This window comes from Pterocles gutturalis, unplaced genomic scaffold (genome assembly GCF_000699245.1).
Source record: "Pterocles gutturalis isolate BGI_N339 unplaced genomic scaffold, ASM69924v1 scaffold26982, whole genome shotgun sequence".
Taxonomy (NCBI): domain Eukaryota; kingdom Metazoa; phylum Chordata; class Aves; order Pterocliformes; family Pteroclidae; genus Pterocles; species Pterocles gutturalis.
This window is the reverse complement of record NW_010111048.1, coordinates 95,448-113,668: the sequence shown is the minus strand read 5'-3', so window position 1 is coordinate 113,668 and position 18,221 is coordinate 95,448. Positions and strand designations below refer to the sequence as shown.

General features: G+C 37.0%; 1 protein-coding gene across 1 annotated transcript in view; it reads left to right on the top strand.

Annotated features, from left to right (window-relative positions):
• The window catches only part of LOC104461891 (DENN domain-containing protein 1A-like), a gene marked incomplete at its 5' end in the record, with an annotated part of 83,238 nt that overhangs the window by 34,007 nt on the left and 31,010 nt on the right, over window positions 1–18,221 (top strand). The window contains 6 exon segments of the mRNA XM_010073631.1: window positions 8,342–8,443; window positions 8,973–9,060; window positions 9,570–9,610; window positions 11,365–11,436; window positions 12,527–12,583; window positions 17,449–17,580. Of these exon segments, the coding sequence (XP_010071933.1) occupies window positions 8,342–8,443; window positions 8,973–9,060; window positions 9,570–9,610; window positions 11,365–11,436; window positions 12,527–12,583; window positions 17,449–17,580 (492 nt within the window).

The window sequence follows — 18,221 nt, the reverse complement described above, 5'->3', positions numbered from 1 at the left end:
CTTCGGTTGCTTCAGCACGGATTGAGCAAAACCTGCGGGGGATGTGATGAGGGGAAAAATCTGCTTTTTTTTCCGTTCTCACACTGGATGCAACTTTATGAGTATATCATGAAGGAATTGGGGGACTGAGACAGATTATATATCTTGCAATAAATGCTTGCAAGACACAGCTTTCTTAGTCTCTCAGAGGCAGGATTTATTTATTTTTTTTTAAGGATTTGAATAAAAATTGCAAGAAGTGAGATGTTTTAGAGGAGAACCTGGGGAAATAAAGTCAAATCTAACGTATAAAAAAAGATACTTTCTAATATGGCAGGATCCCCAACACATTGTGAGTTGGGGGAAAGGGCTTCGTTTGGTGCCAAAGATCCAGGAGCTCTGTTAAAGTCGTTGAAAAGTAGCTCAGTTTAGTGATTATACTGATGTGGCTTTTTCTCTGTCTTGCTTTCTCCTGGTAAAATCTGAGCCTCTTTCAGACAAAGAGTGAATAAATGCTAAGAGGAGAATGAAGAGTTCTCATTTATTTTAAAAAGGAAATGCTTTACTTTGCTGTTTTCTGCCTGTGAGGAGAAGCATCTTGAGCAGTTGTGGACTTGATTTCTTAGTTCTTTCCCAGAAGTTTTTGGGGCAGACATCTAATATACTAATGCTCTGTAACGAGCAGTATAGAAGCAAGTGTCTTTGGTGTGGCAGGTTCTCGTTGTTCCTAGGAATGGATGCTGTTGCATCGTTAGGAGTCTAGTGACATAAGTTACTAATTTATAATCACACCTATATGCTGAATAACCGTAGCAAGCCTATGTGTGTATGTGTTTATATATTAATCATTGACCACTTAAGTTTCCCCAGAGAGTGTTACATGGGTCGAACAGAAAGGAATTAAAGTTTTTCCAATGTTCCTAATCTAGTGCCTTTGATTACCTCTCTCAGGGGTCATGATCAATTCCTTCTCTAAAGTGACTTCTTTTCCAGCTGTGTTTTTTCGTGGCAATAGTTGAGGCTTCCACGCCACGATGACAAATCCAACCTCTGTGAGTTCTGTTACAGTAACAGTATGTGCTTTGCCAGGTATTATATGAAGGGGGTGGCATGGCATATCATGTTATCTTATGTCTTGTGCGTTAGTGTATCTATCAGAGACTAGATGTCTATAACTCAGAGAAAATGTAAAGTTCAATTCCATTACATCCATTTTATTTATAGAGACGGGGGTTTTATTACTTAGCTAAGAGAGTGGGATTTTATGACCTACCTTTATGACTAATGTTTCTCTCACATTGCTTTAGTGAAGTTAAACACAGTTTATTTGCTTTCTGCATCTATATTAGCATTTACATATTATATTAAAATATTTCCATCTTGAAAATAGCCATTTTATTCATTGTGGTTTTACGGATCATGATACCAAGGAGTTGTATACATCTTGCACGAAAACAGATTTTCAACAAATTGACTTGGGTGAGTCTGGGAAGCCTCAGTGATTTGGATGAGTTTTGGTTTTTTACGTGTATCTAAGAAATCAAAAGAAAACAAAATATTAACATTTGTGACCTCAGGACGTATTGGTCATTTCTAAATCTTGGCCAATCATTTATCATTTTTGCAGAGATTTTTTTTCCTATTTCAACAAAATATTTTGTGTTCTATTGAGTTTTAATAAATGAAACAAAAAAGCTTGTCATTTATCTCGTAGGAAATACTTATTGTAGAGTGTTTCCAAGCACACTTTTATATTTTGTCATAGTATAAAATAAGTCGTATAAAGAATGGCACTGTAATTTTTATCCTTTTTTGTATTTTCACTAATGTTCCACAATAGTTAGAAAAAGGCCTTTTTATTACAGGGAACCTGAATTGGTAGCTGCTTTGCATGCAGAACATACTGGCTTCAATGGGAGCATTGCTCATGGAATGATTGCAGAACTAGGTCTTGAAATTACTTTGCCAGCTAATGATAAAATCACATGCGGGCCACAGGGGTTTTTGTGGAATAAATATAAGAGTGGAACAATATACAGTACACATTATACCAGTAATTTAAAGCATATTCAGGACAAAGAGTGAGTTCCTGGTGCAGGCAGCATCATAGAGATTTGCTGTATCTGATAAAGATTAGGTTTCTCAGCTCATAATACCATACTATTACTTTTCTTTTGTTAGTCTTTCAACACCTACACTCGTGCATTGACACAATATCAAGTAGGAAGAGGAAGAATAGCCTTGCATTTAAGGTACTGAACAGGGATTAAAGAAATTTCGGTTCTTTTCCCTGGCTCTGCCAGAGACTTTTGTGACCGTGTACAAGTTACTTATTATTTTCATGCCTCTATTCTTGATCTGTGAAATGGTGATATTTCTTTTCTTTTTTTTTCTTCCCCCTCTTCGGCAGCCCTAAATGGTTTCTTGCTGGCTTCTTTGCACTTTATCTTCCAGGTTTGTTGCTTGAGTTCTGGAGACACGAGGCCATATCAGTTGCTTAGGGACAGAAAACGGCTGGTTCATGTGGGTGATTCAGAAATCCCGGCAGGCAATGGCTTGAATTAGCCACGTAAACACTAGCTTGCTCTGTTACTGTAAGGTAGTGTCGTTATTTGTGGATATGAGTATGTGTCATTTTGCTTGGTCTAACATGAAAATGCCAGGTATCCTAATGAACCAAAAGGGTTTGAAAAGAGAAGCAAAAACATTGCTATTTGGTGTAAATTTTTTCCAGTTACACATTTTTCATTAGTTTCATCTTTTATTTGAAGTTGGTTTTGTGCAGTTTGTCAGATCCCATAACAGTGTTGGATATTACCATCTGAAATAATGTGTAAAGGGGTGTTGAACTTTCATTGAATCTATTGGTATCTGAGCTGGTTTTCTTACAACGTTTTAATGAAAATAAATCTTACTCTGTATTTTTCCTACCTAAGTTTCAGAGTAATTTTAATGCGCCTAAGGTTTTTTGATCTGAAGGCATTCTGAATGTTGTAGAATTGATTACAACTTAATAATGCATTGCATTATAATAACACATGTATTACTAGAGTTCTAAAAGAAGCACAGGCCACGGAGTTCTAATTACAGTGTTAAAGCAGATTTTTCTGAAGTCTGAATATCTGCATATTATAATTTCACATTTAAAGTTGAGTTGTGTGTTTAAATTGCTTCATCCTAGTTGGCAGCCTGCTGCTAAACAGTGGTTGTAGGAAACAAATGTATGTCTTTCTGAGGATGCTTTACTTTTTATTTGAATTTTGGTCAAGAATGTATTTGTTGATATGAGTCTGCTTCTTTTCCTGCAGTCTAAGGGAGAGCTCCAGTTGTTATCTAGTTTTATAAAGGGAATTATGTGAGAATCTTGAGAATGTTCACAACGTAAAGTTTTAAAATTTATTAACTTCCGACATCTACATGTGAAAACCGAGTTACAGCCGGTAACCACAAAGAAGTGTCCATCTTTGCAAGGTTATCCTGTGTTCTTTTGTTAGTGCAAGCTGCCTTCTGCTTCTTCATAGTACTATCACAGAAAGCACTTCTGTGACTATTTAGTCATGTCCAAGGTAGGAGTTTGGGGAAGCATGTTGTTTGAGTTATTTTGAACATGTCTGTCTCACCTTGTAATCGGTCTGTCAAGGAATGCTTTGTGGGAGAAAGCTCCCAAGCTCTTGTGAGGGTAATGCCTATGCAGCTGAGTACATACACCCCTGATCCACAGCACAGGGATAAGCTAAGCTTTGACACATGACATTTGGAAGGGGATGTAATTAAGTGTTATGATTGATGTCAGTGATTTGACTGATTTGCAATCATCTTTCTCCCTTTTATTTCTCCTTCAGTCATGTTATTACAACTTATTAGAGGAGTTATCAGATCACATGCAGAAGAATGATAGCTGTCAGAAATTCTGATTCACCAGCAATTGCAAGGGTTGAGAATTTAGAGAAATGGACAGTTTGTTTGAAACTGTAATTATTATAAAAAGTATCTATAAAAGGTATAGGTACTGTAAATCTACTGAGAAAAAGAAGTGTCAGGGATATTCACTCCTGATGTATCTCTACCAGAGGCTGTATACGCTAGCGAGGAACATGAAAAAACTCTGCAGTTGGACTGGTAATGGAAATGGGCATTTACATGAGGCGGTGTTTGGACAGTCCCACCTGCATTGGTAAATAGATGGGTTTTAAATGCTTTTTAAGATTACACTTAGCAATACAAATTTGTCAGAACTGGTAGTCTCTTTTTGAACAGAGTCTTCATTTAGTTTTCTTTAGAAGAAGTGTGGTCAAATCTCTGAGCGCATGATTTCTTTGTTCCTGAGCAGCATCTTGAAATGCTAATAAAGCAATGGTATCATTTGCTTAACGCAGAGTATTTGATCTATGCTTTCTTGATTCTGTTATGACTGAGGCAGATGCAAAGAGCTTCCCTGTGCTGAATGCATGTACTAGTTATGGGGAGGTTATTTGTCGTTGCAATTGCAAGCTGAATGAGCTGATGTCCTATCAGGTGTCTGTCACCAATTTCAGATTTTCTTTATGGAATCCTGCTGGCTGACTGATGATCTTTCTTCCGCTGTGATGAGCTAATCTTTCCTCGACATTGTAATCACAAATTCTTGAAAGGTCTGCAGAGCGGTTGGCTGCCTTTGGTTGCTGTTGTATGTGACATTGACATATATATCCAGATCAGTAAGATCATTCTCCTATCGTAGTTTCATTATAATTCTGGATGGAGTTAAGGATGATGATTCCTAGAATATCCCTACAGGCTTTACTTTATCATTTGCAACATAACCCATTTTAGTAAAGGATGTGGTTGTTTGCAACATCTAGGTAGTAATAAAACAGTGATGTATGAATCTCTTGCATGTCTTTGTTCTTGCTGTGTATTTGGGGTTTTGCTGCAGAGTATATTGACACTAAACTTACAGCTTGTAGGCTGTCGTGTTGTCATCTTGTTCTGCACCTTTAAATTCCACTCCCATTTTTTCATTTCGTGGCTGGTTTACAGAGCAGCTCTAATGGCTTGTGTATTTATTAGAGAGGCTTTGAAAGAGCACCTACATGGTTTAAAGACATGCATACAGCAGCACGAAATTCATTACCCTGCACCACATGCTGACCATGATAATGCAGAAGAGATCACGTGTATCTTCCGTGGCATAACTTTTAGGGTTGTCTAAACAAAGTCTTCAGGGTTGGGTTGGTTTTTTTGGTGGTTGTTTTGATTTGGTTTTTTTTACCCTTACAATCAAGTTTTGTGAAATCTTGGCTTGTGCAAGAGCCTCTCGCTGTTGACCTAATTTGAACCCTATCTTTGTTATCTTGAAGTTTTCCCCAGCAGTCATGTGCTGGCATTAAAGCCCCGTTATCCAGATGCACACTTTGGTGTCTCATCTCTTGCAGGAGTGGGAATAGTTAGACTTCCAGGAGTGATCTTAGCAGCTGTGTGCCTTTCCAGAAGTGTCATTTGTGTTTGCCTCTGTCCCTTCCTCCAAGTCCTTCTGTCATGTGTACTGTCTTCTGTACCACCTATTTTTCTTCCTTTATTTTCCCTGTGTTATTGCCGTAACCAGCTAGCTGGCCTGTCTGCTGGCATGGCAAGTCAGACAGTTCAGATGTGATCCTTCTCTCACTGGCAATAACTGTCTGCACGAAGTCCTCTACCCTCTTCTGAAATATTTTCTTTCTGAGGAATAATTATTTCCCTGAAAGATGGGGGATCATGGTGGAATTTTTTACACCATAGCTAATAAAAATTGGGCTTTGTCTTTCAATTTGCTTTACGGCTTCTTAAAATATAACAGCAGGTTTCATGAAACTCTAGAACAGTCTGAAATAAGTCCTAGGCTCCTTTCGGTTTTCACTGGCTGCCGTAAGTAGTTTTAAATATTATTTTTAGAATGTAACAGAATTCCAATTTTAAAATAGGGCTGGCAACAGATCAGATGTGGGCTAAAACTTTTCAGCTTTTTAAGGGGTCATGAGATAGCAGCACTACCCTGATGAACTTCATTGTGCCATCTGAATGTAAAATATTCCTATAAAGGGAGATCTGCAAAGGATAAAGACACCGATTTTTTCAATGCATCTGGGAGTCTTAAATCTTAAACTTATATTTGAAAGTTACTTCTCTTCTGTTAAGATTGCAGATTAAATGTATTTGAAATGTGTCAATTTTGGTATTAAAAATTATTTTGCAATCCAATCTTGAAATATATGTGAATTCTCTAACATTACAGATGAACTCAGATTCCTCAGAGTCGCATTGTGCACACATTGAGAGCATTTGCAATACCACAGCTTAGCCTCTGCCGTGCATTTATAGTTGGAGAGGCGAATGATGGATATTTAAGGTGTTGACGAATCAAGGCCTAAATTGTAATTGTTGGAAACAGCAAGTTTAGGAGTTGATGGGTTTATCAGGACAAGTCATTGTAATTGTTTTACATGTGAGCAAGACCATTTCACAAAACATCCGCAGTTCTTAGCATGTCCCCTCATGTATAATGCCACCGGTCAGTAAAAGCAGAGCTGATTAGCTTTATAATTTACAGTTAACTAAATCTGTCAAGAAAATGCTCTTATTGTCCGTCTTGCCTTTTTTGTAATGAAGCTGTGGATGGGGGTTAGCAAGAGTGTGTTCACCCTTCTGCAGGTCATGGAGGACTGAAGGTACTAATGCATTCTGAGCTGAAAAGCTCACGCTTGACCCTGATGATTAAAGTTTTTCCTATCATCTAGCAGCAGTTGAGCCTGAATTGGCTCTTAAGAAGTCAAAAGGTCTAATCAACTTAATGAACAAACTCAATCATTAGCACTTTGAGGAAGGAAGTGTGTTAACATGATAATGATCTGGGCTCCCCCAGCTGCAATAGGTGTGTGTATAGCAATGGTATAGAGCGGGTTCTCAGAGAGGCGTAGTGCTGGGTGTACCCTGGGGCAGAGGAGGCTTCTGTTTGGCAGGTGTAGCTCTTCCCACAGTGTTCCTACTCTTTAAAGGTCCCTTCCAACCCAAAGTGTTCTATGATTCTATGAATCTCTGGCCATGGGAGAGATTTTGGGTTCTCATAGCTCATAGGAAGTGTTGCTTGTTACCTTCAAAGTGTTTTGTTAAGTGAGGATTAAATGAAAGCTTAAATGTTCCTCTGGTGAACTACTCTGATCATAGAATAATCTGCGCTTTTCTACAACTCTGGCGGCTGTTGACTGCTGGGTTAGAGGTGAGGTACATGGAGTATCATCTAGGTCATTCTGGTTGTCTAATTCAGTGGAGGCCAGGAAGAATTTTAATACTGTGAAAAAACAATATGCTGAAGCAATGCTGTGGCATGCGGGGTTTTTTTGAGTGCAATCATTTTAGTGGCCCTGGTATCCTGACTGTGCAGAGCCAATGGTAAATGAGATTGCTAATATAAAAAACGTTCAGAAGTTGAATGGTACCACGCTTTTAAAGGGAGTTGTCCTGGTTTTGGCTGGGACAGAGTTAGCTTTCTTTATAGTAGCAAATAAGAGGCTGTGTTTTGGATTTGTGCTGAGAAGGTGGCTGATAACATACTGGTGGCTTTGGTTGTTGCCAGGACAGTCAGGGACTTCTGAACTTCTCTGGGGTGCTTTAAGTTTTTTGCCATCTAATGTTGATTTTAAACACTCAACAGATGAAGAGTCCAAGTGTATTTTAATATGAGTATGAAAAAGCTTCCGTATTAATTATACATCAGTATAATCTTATCGTTCTTCGTTACTTTATTGTTTTTAATTCAATAAATATATTTGCTTGCCACACTGAGTATTTGTAGATTTAAGTGTGGAGGAAATTTGTGCCCTTATGGCAGATGCACAGCAGACTTCAGCATTAACATAACTCATTAAAATAAGATAAAAGTAGAGCTGCAAAACAAGGTTGTGAAAAAGGGAAATTTTACTCATTCAGTATATCGTTCTGACCTGTGGAGAGAACAGAGCAGACGTTCCTTGCTTGTTTGTACGGGTTAGCTGGCAGGGTCTACGGAGGCAGATAGGCAGAGTAGGTGAAATTCACATGACTGTGTGTCATATTTTGGAGACATGAAGTAAAATCACCTTTTTGGATGATGAAAGTTCCTTCACCAGCATTAGCAAAATGTGCATAAAACAAATATGTTTTAATGTGATGATATGCGATTTGCCACTTTCCAGCCTGTTTCTCAGTCGCGTGATTGAAGCCTGTAAATAGACTACAGTGTCCTCAGTGTTGTGTGAGGCCTGCTTTATTTATCTGTTTATTTTGGAAAGGAAGCAGATAAAATGGAGACAGTAGATTCAAGTGGATTCAGACGAAGCTTTTTCAGTGTTTGATGCTCTGAACTCTACAGGGTGAACCCATCACTTTCTGTGAAGAAGCGTTCGTGTCCCATCGTTCTGCTGTTATGAGGCAGTTTCTTCAGAACGCCATTCAGCTCCAGCTCTTTAAGCAGGTACTGTCTTCATTGCTCTCATGTAGAAGTAGATTCTTTAACAATGCAAGTGTTTTTTTTCAAGGGCTGTTCCTATATTCCTTGATCTGTTGGCCACATAACGAGGAACATTTGTGTAGTTGGCAGCACCTTAATTCCTGCTTGCTGGCTTTCCTCAGTTTCAGGTGATAAGGCCTTCAGTATTTCAAGAAGTGTGTGGGCTTCTTCCCCTGAAGGTCTCTGTGCTCAGTTTTGATCTGAGCATACCTAAACCCAATGTATCTGCTGTGAACTTTGTACAGAAAGCGTATTACTCAGAAACATCTTATTACTGCTTCAGGGAAGCTGGAAATATGTATGTATAGACAAAGACATGAATGCTGATGCTGTTTTTTACCTTTTTGCCAGTTTTGGTTTATTTCAATTCTGTTTATAGTCCCTTCCCAAGAAGAACATTGGAGTTATTCTAGCAAAGTCAGAATAAAGTCTTTCTGGAAAGATAAAGGATGGATTGTTGATTTGTTTACACTCTCTTTTAACATTGATGTAGTTCATTGATGGCCGTCTGGATCTTCTTAACTCTGGAGAGGGCTTCAGTGATGTTTTTGAAGAAGAGATAAATATGGGAGAATATGCAGGTAAGAAATATAGTGTTTTAAAGTAATTTCAGACACTGTTCTTGGCTTACTGTTTGTGGGCCGTCATGATGTAATGGGTCATTTTGGTTACTGATCTAAATAACGGGCTGCAATGATCCCTGTGGGTTGAAGTGTCTTAAATTTTTGTTCTTTCATCTGTCAAAAACTTTGAGTAATGTATTTTAGTCTGAATAAAGTCTGTTCAGCCTTAAAAAGCTTTGGCTTTACCCAGAACCACCTCAAATTTCTTTTAGCAATCTTAAAAAAAAAACCTCAGTGTTCTCAAATGTCTGAAAGACAACCCACATAAAATAGAAATGCCTCTTCGCAAGTAAAATTGTAGATGTCTTGTCAGTTTTTTGTTGTTGGGTTTCCCTTAAAAGGACGGTTGTCCTGTTCTGTTTCTGTACTGTTCATGCTTCCAGAACCACTAAGTGCTACCACCTCACATTTCCAGCCTGTTTTCTATTTTATAGAGAGCTACAGTTTGTGTTTGTGATTCTTTCCAGGTAGTGACAAATTGTACCACCAGTGGCTGTCTACAGTAAGGGTAAGAACCAAATATTCTTCCAACAGACATTCTGATTTTTACTGGGCTCTGGTACAGTTTCATACGGCTTTTAACCTCTGTCCTCATGAACATGACTAACCTGTTTCCTGCAGTGTTTAGCTGTGACCAACTTGAGTTCAGTTGTGAGGAACTAATGCGCTCTTCAGATGAAATAAAGAACAGAAGAAAAAAATACACTAAAAAAAAAAAAAATCACCATAGGAATTCTCAGGTTTTTGAATCCCCCTTTTAATGTCTTGAAGACAGCTGGAAATAAGTTATTGTCATTTTAGAAAATAATGTTATTTTTTTCTTTCCTTTTAACAGAAAAGGAAACAAAAGGGAACCTTGCCACACCAAAAAGCTCTTTATAAAGCTGAGTGGTTTGAGGTGCTGAATGGGAACAGCACTGTTTGGGATGGTTTTGGATCTCTGGTTTAGTGTTCTAGTTGTATAACAAATTTAAATACTTTTAGAGAATAATATGTTGTTATAGCTGATTTTAGAAGTATCTTTTGATGCATAAAATATGATGTATTGAAAATTAAAATATTTCTGTTTTATGAGTACAAGTCAGTAGGAAGGATTGAATTGTTTTCTGACAGAATTGAGTTTTGCAGCATTGCATTTGCCTGTTGTCCTGGTTATGAATGGAATTATGTTCCTTACACAAAATGCTGGGCTCAATATTATCTTGATAATTTTGAATGAAATATATTTTGTAACAGTAATGCAAAAAATCCCATTTTATAGTTAGGTAAATATATATACACAAATATGTATAGATACTTAAGATTAAAAGTAGTTTTAAAATTATAAGAAAGCGGAATGGCTGACCTAAATATAAAAATGCGTGTAATTAAATTCAACAGTTTATAATTTTTGTTGAAGATTAATTGTCATGTAGTAGCAGAAGTAGTAAAGCTTAAAACTGTTTGCATCTGATTGCATCTCATCTCAGGAAATAGAATTTTGCATTGAAATAAGAAAATATAAAATTATCTAAGATTTTATTCCTTGGATTTTTTCCCATCTCCTCTATTTATCAAATAAGGTACCGTACAGCGATAGTCAATGGTGTGTGGAAGATGTATAAGACACTGACCAGACTAACAGATGATTCTGTCTGACATATTACTGTCTTATGACTTCTATTACGTTCACCACATGCAATTCAGCTTTTCTGGAATTAATGTTTATGGCTGTAGTTAGATTTCATTTTCCCTCAATCTAGCCCTTTATCAACTACTTAGATCTTTAAAAGGCAGCATGCTTTTGATAAATAGTATTGTGGAATCATGAAAAGGGGAAAAAAAATCTTCTTCAGACTGAATGTACAGGCTTTCCTGAAGCTGAATTTTCTGCCTCAGATATTGAGTATTTGGAAGGATACTTTTGTCTTAAACTTGTTTAGGATTTCAGTGCAGTGTCCAGGACACCCTTGAGGGCCAGTGGAACCGTCACAGAGCACTGTTTTGTGAGATGAACTAGAAGACAAGGGCTCTTGGCATTAGGAGATACTGACATTTTTCATTTGAAAACTGCTGTGTTAAACAGAATTGGGATTCCTCTGGAAAACATTGAATGTGTTTTTACTTGGGTTTTTTTTCTTTAAACTTACCTTTTTAATATTGAGCTCTGCTAAGACGCATAGTTAATACTTTGTTATTTTAAGTTAAGAATGGTGGATTTTAGATTGCTGTTTGCTTTAAAGAGCTTTGATAAAATTTATTCTATTGTTACTATAATTATAGAAAGGAAGTGGAGCCATTTTAAATACAGTAAAGACCAAGGCTAACCCTGCCATGAAGACTGTCTATAAGTTTGTAAGTATCAAGTACTGTCTTACTACTGAAATAATAGTCTAATTGCAGTTCTGTTTTAACCTTTCAGTTGAAACTCAAGGCTTAAATTCATTTTTATTGGACTCACAAAATTACTTTAAAATACACATTCATCTAAATTTCAAATTTAAATGGAAAAGTCATTTTGAAATTTAAACATAATTGAAATGCAAAGGAGTAAGGGAACTAGTGATTTCTTTTGAAAGTATAGATGATAAATTCTATTTATTACATAGAACTATTTCTGGGAAATAGTGCCTATATGCTCTACTAAGCAGCTCTACCATCTCATCATTACTCTGTTGGAAATCATTGTTACCTCAGGTTTCTCTGCTTGCAGCTTCATCGAAATAAGGGAATCCTCTCATTTTCCAAATTGTTTCCGTCTTTTCTAACTGTCAATTAAAATTTTTTCCCTAGAGATTTCCTATACCTGCTTATTTAGAGCCCAACTTACTGAGTTATTCTTTAGATGAAAATGTTTCCAATTCTGTTAACAAACAGCTAGTATGTTACTGTGTTATCATGTGTGGCTGCCAGTTCCACTGTGCAAGATAAAATGACATAGAAACAAGTGTGGATTTCTTATAATCTTAGGATCAATTTTAGGAAATAATGCTACAAAAGGCATTGAGATAATTATTCAAACTTTTATTTTCTCCAGCCTGAGAAAAATGAGTAGGATGAGATAGGTCTACTAAATGGAACGGACATGCAGAGTACTGCAAGGAGAAAGTTTGCAGGCTCACTGTTTCTGTTGATTGTTAACTTATAGCAGAGATAAATACTTAGAGGGGAAGACCAAGGGTGTGGAATGCAAAAAGATGAAAGATGTCTATGTCAGCAAAGCAGAGAAAACAGAATTTTTGCGACAAATATGTGGTGTTGGTCTTTTGTTTGTTTGGGGGTTTTTTAGCTTTCTATTTGTTTTAAGATGTTTTCAGTATCCTGCTACAATTTTTTCCTGGCCATTGTTAGTAACTAGGGAAGGTGAATCTTGATGCACTGAAATCAAGTATTGTCAGTGTTGGCAATAGAAGAGAATTTTAACTTAAATTAATTTTTCATGCAGGCAAAAGATCATGCAAAAATGGGAATAAAAGAAGTGAAAAACCGCTTGAAGCAAAAGGTACTTGAAGTTCTTATTCAAAATGTATAAGCACCATGTATGAAATACTTAGCCGCACAAAGCATTATGTGATCAATAGGAAGCTGTTTGATACAGTGTTGTTAGCACACTTCAAAATGCATTACCAGCTGTCCTGGATTTTTCACACTGTTAGAAATATTCACAGAAAAAAAAATACCAACAAACTGTCTTCAAATATATTAAGACTCTGACTTAAACCCACAAAAGCCAGAAAATCGAGTGTTCTATTTGGAGTGGTCCCTCTCCTGTCCTTTGTGCTGGGGCACTGTGGAGAGGACTTCATGTGAACTGGGAGATCTTTCCTATAGTAATGGAAGTGAACTTTTTGCAAGTGACAAATTGTTATTTCTAAAGTAATCTCTCAGGGAAAATAGTAGAGTGTTGGTCATTGGGAAAAGGATTTACATGTTTCTGGAGCGTCTACTGCAGAGTTTAGGCATAAAGGAATTAAATTAGAGTTGGTATTCATTTCAAATTTGAATTATTGAAGAAAAAATACTCAAACTGTTTGTTGTTTCCCAAATCTGTCTTTATATTGCTAGAGATTTTTGAGGAGGATAAAGTTGCTTCGGATGCTTTTAATGCTGTTTTATTTCATTACACTTACTGCTGTATATGTCACTACTTTAGGTATAATATGAAAATATTAGAAACATGAAGCAGTTTTCTTGTACATGGAATTTTTTGTGTAATTCCATGTGTTTCACTTCTGGACATAACCTTCGTGAATAATAAAATGTTTGGCCTTCTTACGTGCATTTCTAAAGCAGTTGGGGCTGTGTAAAATGACCAGATTGTCTTCCTGTGTTTTAAATGCTAAGATAATGGTATGCTTATTCTGTGACATTTGTATAAAAGGCTGAGAAATGTCTCATTCATTCATTGCTTTGTTTTATGATTATTGTTGTCTTCCTAGTCTTTCAAGCAGCAAGCATTCTTTTTAAAAACCGCACATAACATTTACAAATAAATGGCCCAATTTTGTTTCACCTTCTTTATTATGTGGCATTTCTGTAAGTAAGATGGTTAAGCATGATTGTTCAACATATGGTTTCACAAGATCTTAAAAGATTTCTATGACCAGTTGATCCATACTGCTCCACCTCTCCTTTCTTCATTAAGTCTATTCGTTTCTATCCCGTCCTCTTCTCCATTTCCAATGCAAGATAGGAAGGTAACTCTAAAATGAGGTATTGCTTTGTTTAAAGTGATAAAATAGCAAGGATTGTTTTGGCCACCCTCATGTTATTTTTACTCTAAATGTGTGTGCTGCTCTGTTGACAAGTCTGTTAGTGTATCCTCAGCAATTTTCATCTGAGAACATTGTATTTTTCATGTGTTTACTTACTTGTTTGTGCAAGTGATAACTGTTTGAAATTCTGGCATCGTTAGATACTTAATTTTTGCCAAATTTAGGATGGTAGTCTTTCATCTGCTAAGGATAACCGAAGGTTATTTTTAAACTGAACTTACTGTCCACTGCATTTTAACATACTATTTTCCATTATTAACACAAAAAGTATGCAAGCCACTGGTAAGGAAAAGTCAAATGTAAACATCCCTTTTCCAGTTTTTGCTGCCAAATATGAGCAGCTTCTGTACGAGATAGAATTTAAAAATGCAATAAAGCTAGAGGTCTGCTTCCTACAACTCTGCATAGCAATGGTGACCTCTTAAATATAATCAAGAGCCCATTTTGCCCTTGGTCTGCTCCAGTCTTGGGTTTGAATTGCAAATGGGAAATGCAGGATTGACCTGTTGAGAGGTCACTGTGGTGTGTGTAAGGTCCTTCTTTAATATGATAGTAGAGATTGAATGGGGTTCTATTTCCATCCCTTGTTCATTTGTGGTGCAGTATTTCAAAGCAACAGAAATAGTTTTCAGAGGATTCTTAGGAGTGATAGCAAATAATTGTTAATAGATACAGCATGGTAGCTTTATTTTATATCTGATATAGCACTTTTTTCTTTCTTCTTTTTCTTTCTTTTATTTTCTTTTTTTTTTTTTAATAAAATCTGCTTTTTCCATTTCACAAATGGACCATGGTGGTCAAGTCACTTTGTTATTGACTTGTTTGAAGCTTAACTACATAGAATTAGGAAGAAGGAGGAATATGGATGGTACCATCCTCAACTTTCAGTAAGGAGAATGTAACTTACTGAAAGCTTCTCGATAAGACAATTTATATAAATGGTTGGGCACTTGGTGTTAATGTATTCAACATTATTTTACTTACTAGAGCCACACAGGGCTTAATGTCTGTTATCAGTGGGCTGTTGTCAGTGCTTTATTGTCAGTATGGCTAGAACCAACTCATTTAGAAATTTATAGAATAACCTGAAGAATCCTTCTAGGACATTCTGGAATGTGTTTTTTTTTTTTTCTTCTAATAGACTGTATTTGTAGTCCATTACAAAAGGTCCCTAGAAAAATTACAAGTGCGTGTTTAAACAGAAGAAAACCTTATGCAGTTTACAGGGCACTTTACATATCTGTAAGTGTATATCTTACTCATTCTCTGAAGTTCCTCATCTGAAGTAAATAGGTAGTAAAGATTTCACCTGAACAGGCTGTTGTTAGGGGAAGCACTGTTTATATATGGAGATGATTATGGAGTGTCATAGATCATTGTAATTCTCTTTTTCCAGTAATCTATAAAGTATCTTTTTCTCCTTAGCCAAAATATGTTTTTGTTTTTTAAGACTATCCGTAAATTACATTTCCTTTTCATTAAAAAGTCACTGAAATGTTGCAAATTTTTTGCATTTATGGAGAATTTACTCCAGTAATGAGTAACTTATCACCTTCCATTTATTCCCATTTTTTGGGAGGGATAGGTTTTATGTTTTCTGTTGTTATCCTGAATAATATGTATGACTAAAGCTACTTCAGGAATGTCTTGCTGCCTTATACCAAATCCCTCTTCTGGGGACACAACGGAGCTGAGAAGTCAGACCTAGGACATACCTACACGGTATGATGCACTGCAGTACAAAGAACTGCCCACGGGCACCAACCAAGCTGCTGCATTTATATCATTGGAGACGTACAGCAAATCCATGGCAATAAAAGCTGCAAGGATTTGCAGTGATCATTAAACATCTTAGGGAGTTTTGCTTGATGGCTTGATCTGTCTGTATCTTTTTTCTCCTCCTATTCACCTGATGTCCCAACTTTTGCATCTGTTTTACATTTTTCTGGAAATTTGGCCTGGAAGGGAAGATGCTTTGCTTTCCATTGATTCCCAGCTGTCTCTTGGCTTGGTTGGAGCCCCAGCTCTGGGTGGAACTCGGAAAGCTCTGAAGTGCTGGGAACACCCACTGTTCAGTGCAGGTCAGGTGGCTTGGAAAGTGGTGTGCACCTTTATGGCACGTACATAAGAGGTCTGAAGCTTGGTGCACATTTAATATGGCTATACTAGTACAGAAATACGTAAAGAAAGTTTGTATTTAATGTCATTACATTTCAGAACAATACACATTGCTGCCATATGTTACGTGATTCCAAAACTGACCAGGTCCCTTTTGGTGTTTTGGAGCTGAGGTATGAGTTGGACAGAAGCTTCAGTTACTTGTCATTTACCTTTTTGGGGCTCTTTGTTACTAATTCAGTGTACTTTGTTGAATTTTTTTAAAGACGAGGTAGCATTGTGCAGCTGGAGGCTGGGGGGAGGAAAAAGTTTTTCTCTCTAGTTTGACCTTAACAAGTTGTTAATTTCCCCACGATCCTTATGCCCATATTGGCGAACCACTGCTCTACCAGCTGGATCTAAAAAGGTCTCTCAGCTTCTCTTGGAGCAGACAAAGCCCCTTAGAAAGTCCATCCAGCTTTTTGTTTCATTTGACCTAAACACATTAGGTCAGTCTGTGTCCAAAAGAACCATTTCTAATTGGCCATCAGCTTACATGTCTCATTATTGTACCTTAGCAAGACGGAGACTTGAGGGGGCATGTCAAAGGTCAGTGAATCAAAGCAATGTCTGTGTCAGCAGCCAACCTTAGGTCAGTCTTGCAGAGCGACAGTGTGAGCAGGTTTCTCTCTATATTTACCAAGCATTATTTCCTTGACATTGTTGCAAAGAGATGTAAGGTTTGGGGCCCACTGCGTTACAGACTATTTCTCAACTGACTTTCAAACTCTTTTCTCCTTGTCTGATTCCTTAGGTCTCCATGCCTTTGTCTTTTTCAAAATCTCTGTTACGTATACCATAGATACACTTGCCAAGTCTTCTAACCTAGGCTGGTGGGTCACTTTACTTCTGAAGATGGGGACTAATGTCAAAAGCAAAAGCAAAGCAAAGCAAAAGAGCATCCTGCTAGGCAGCAGTTTGTTTTATAGGATCCCCTGAAGGCATATTCTCTATACACAGACTCAAAGATAAAATGGAAAGCTAACTAAGCTGCAAGTTTCATCTCTCCTTGCCACTTCCATAAGTAATTGCTCTGCTACAGATAATTCTGTGCAGTACGTAAATAGAATCACTGTTTTCATTTAGGTTTACAAAAAGCAAAATAGCCCTCTTCCTGGGTTTCTGTTGAATTTGTTCCTAGAATAGAAATTTTGAGCTATGGGGTTTTTTCTCCCTGTATGTTTTCTGGCTTTTGCATGTTTAAGTCAGGCATTTTATTGAATGTGTCTCTTTGCATGCGACATGGGTTGTGTACAAGCTCTGATTGACGAAGTGCAATGAAATGTTTTATCCTAATGATGTTTTCTGTTCTTTGGGTTTTTTTCCCTAACATCAAATTTGTTAGTCAACATTATCCTCTAGTGTCTCCTTTGTGCCCCTTACCCTCAATCAAGAGTGTTCCTGGCCATGCTATTCACCTTTTCCTACCATACAGGACATTGCTGAGAATGGATGTTCTGCAGCACCGGAGGAATCTCTACCAAGGACAGCACCGTCTCCATTGGTTGACAAGAAGGACCCTAAATTAAGAGAGGACAGAAGACCAATCACAGTGCATTTTGGTCAGGTATGTCTTAGTGCTAGGTTTCTTTAAATTGTGTGACTCAGCAAAACTAGTTCACAGAAAAGTCATGATAATAAATATGCCATTGTTTCATTATTTTTTGTAACTGAATTATGTTGTTACACATTCATTTCTGCTGTATCTGTTTCTGTGGGATTATAAAGACCTGATTTTTCTGGGCTTTACTGATTCCTTTTGTTCATATGATGAGTTTGAGGAAAAAAAAATCCAAGTGAATGGGGAGGGAAGTATAATTATTATAGCAATTCTATAAACTATTTTGCTGTTCTTTTAGCATGCAAAGTGCTCTAGCCCTCAGGACTGAGGATGTATAATTTAAAATGTCCTCTGTTATCTAGCCAGATCATTAGTGTCAATATGGAACATCCAACTATTAAAGCGTTAACGTTCTCTGAAAATTAAATGTGGTGAACTAAGATGGAAAAGTCAATTAATAGCTTATTAGTGTGCTCTGTATTTCAGTATTGACAACTGAGCTATACCCATTAGTTACTCTTATAATGTTTCTTTTGATATGTCTGAAAAAGAGTGAGTTTGGTTGTGTGGCTTTTTTAAGAGCTAATTATTCAGAAAATGTTACAGTTACTGTGATTTTTCGTGGAAAAGCATAACAGTACTTACTA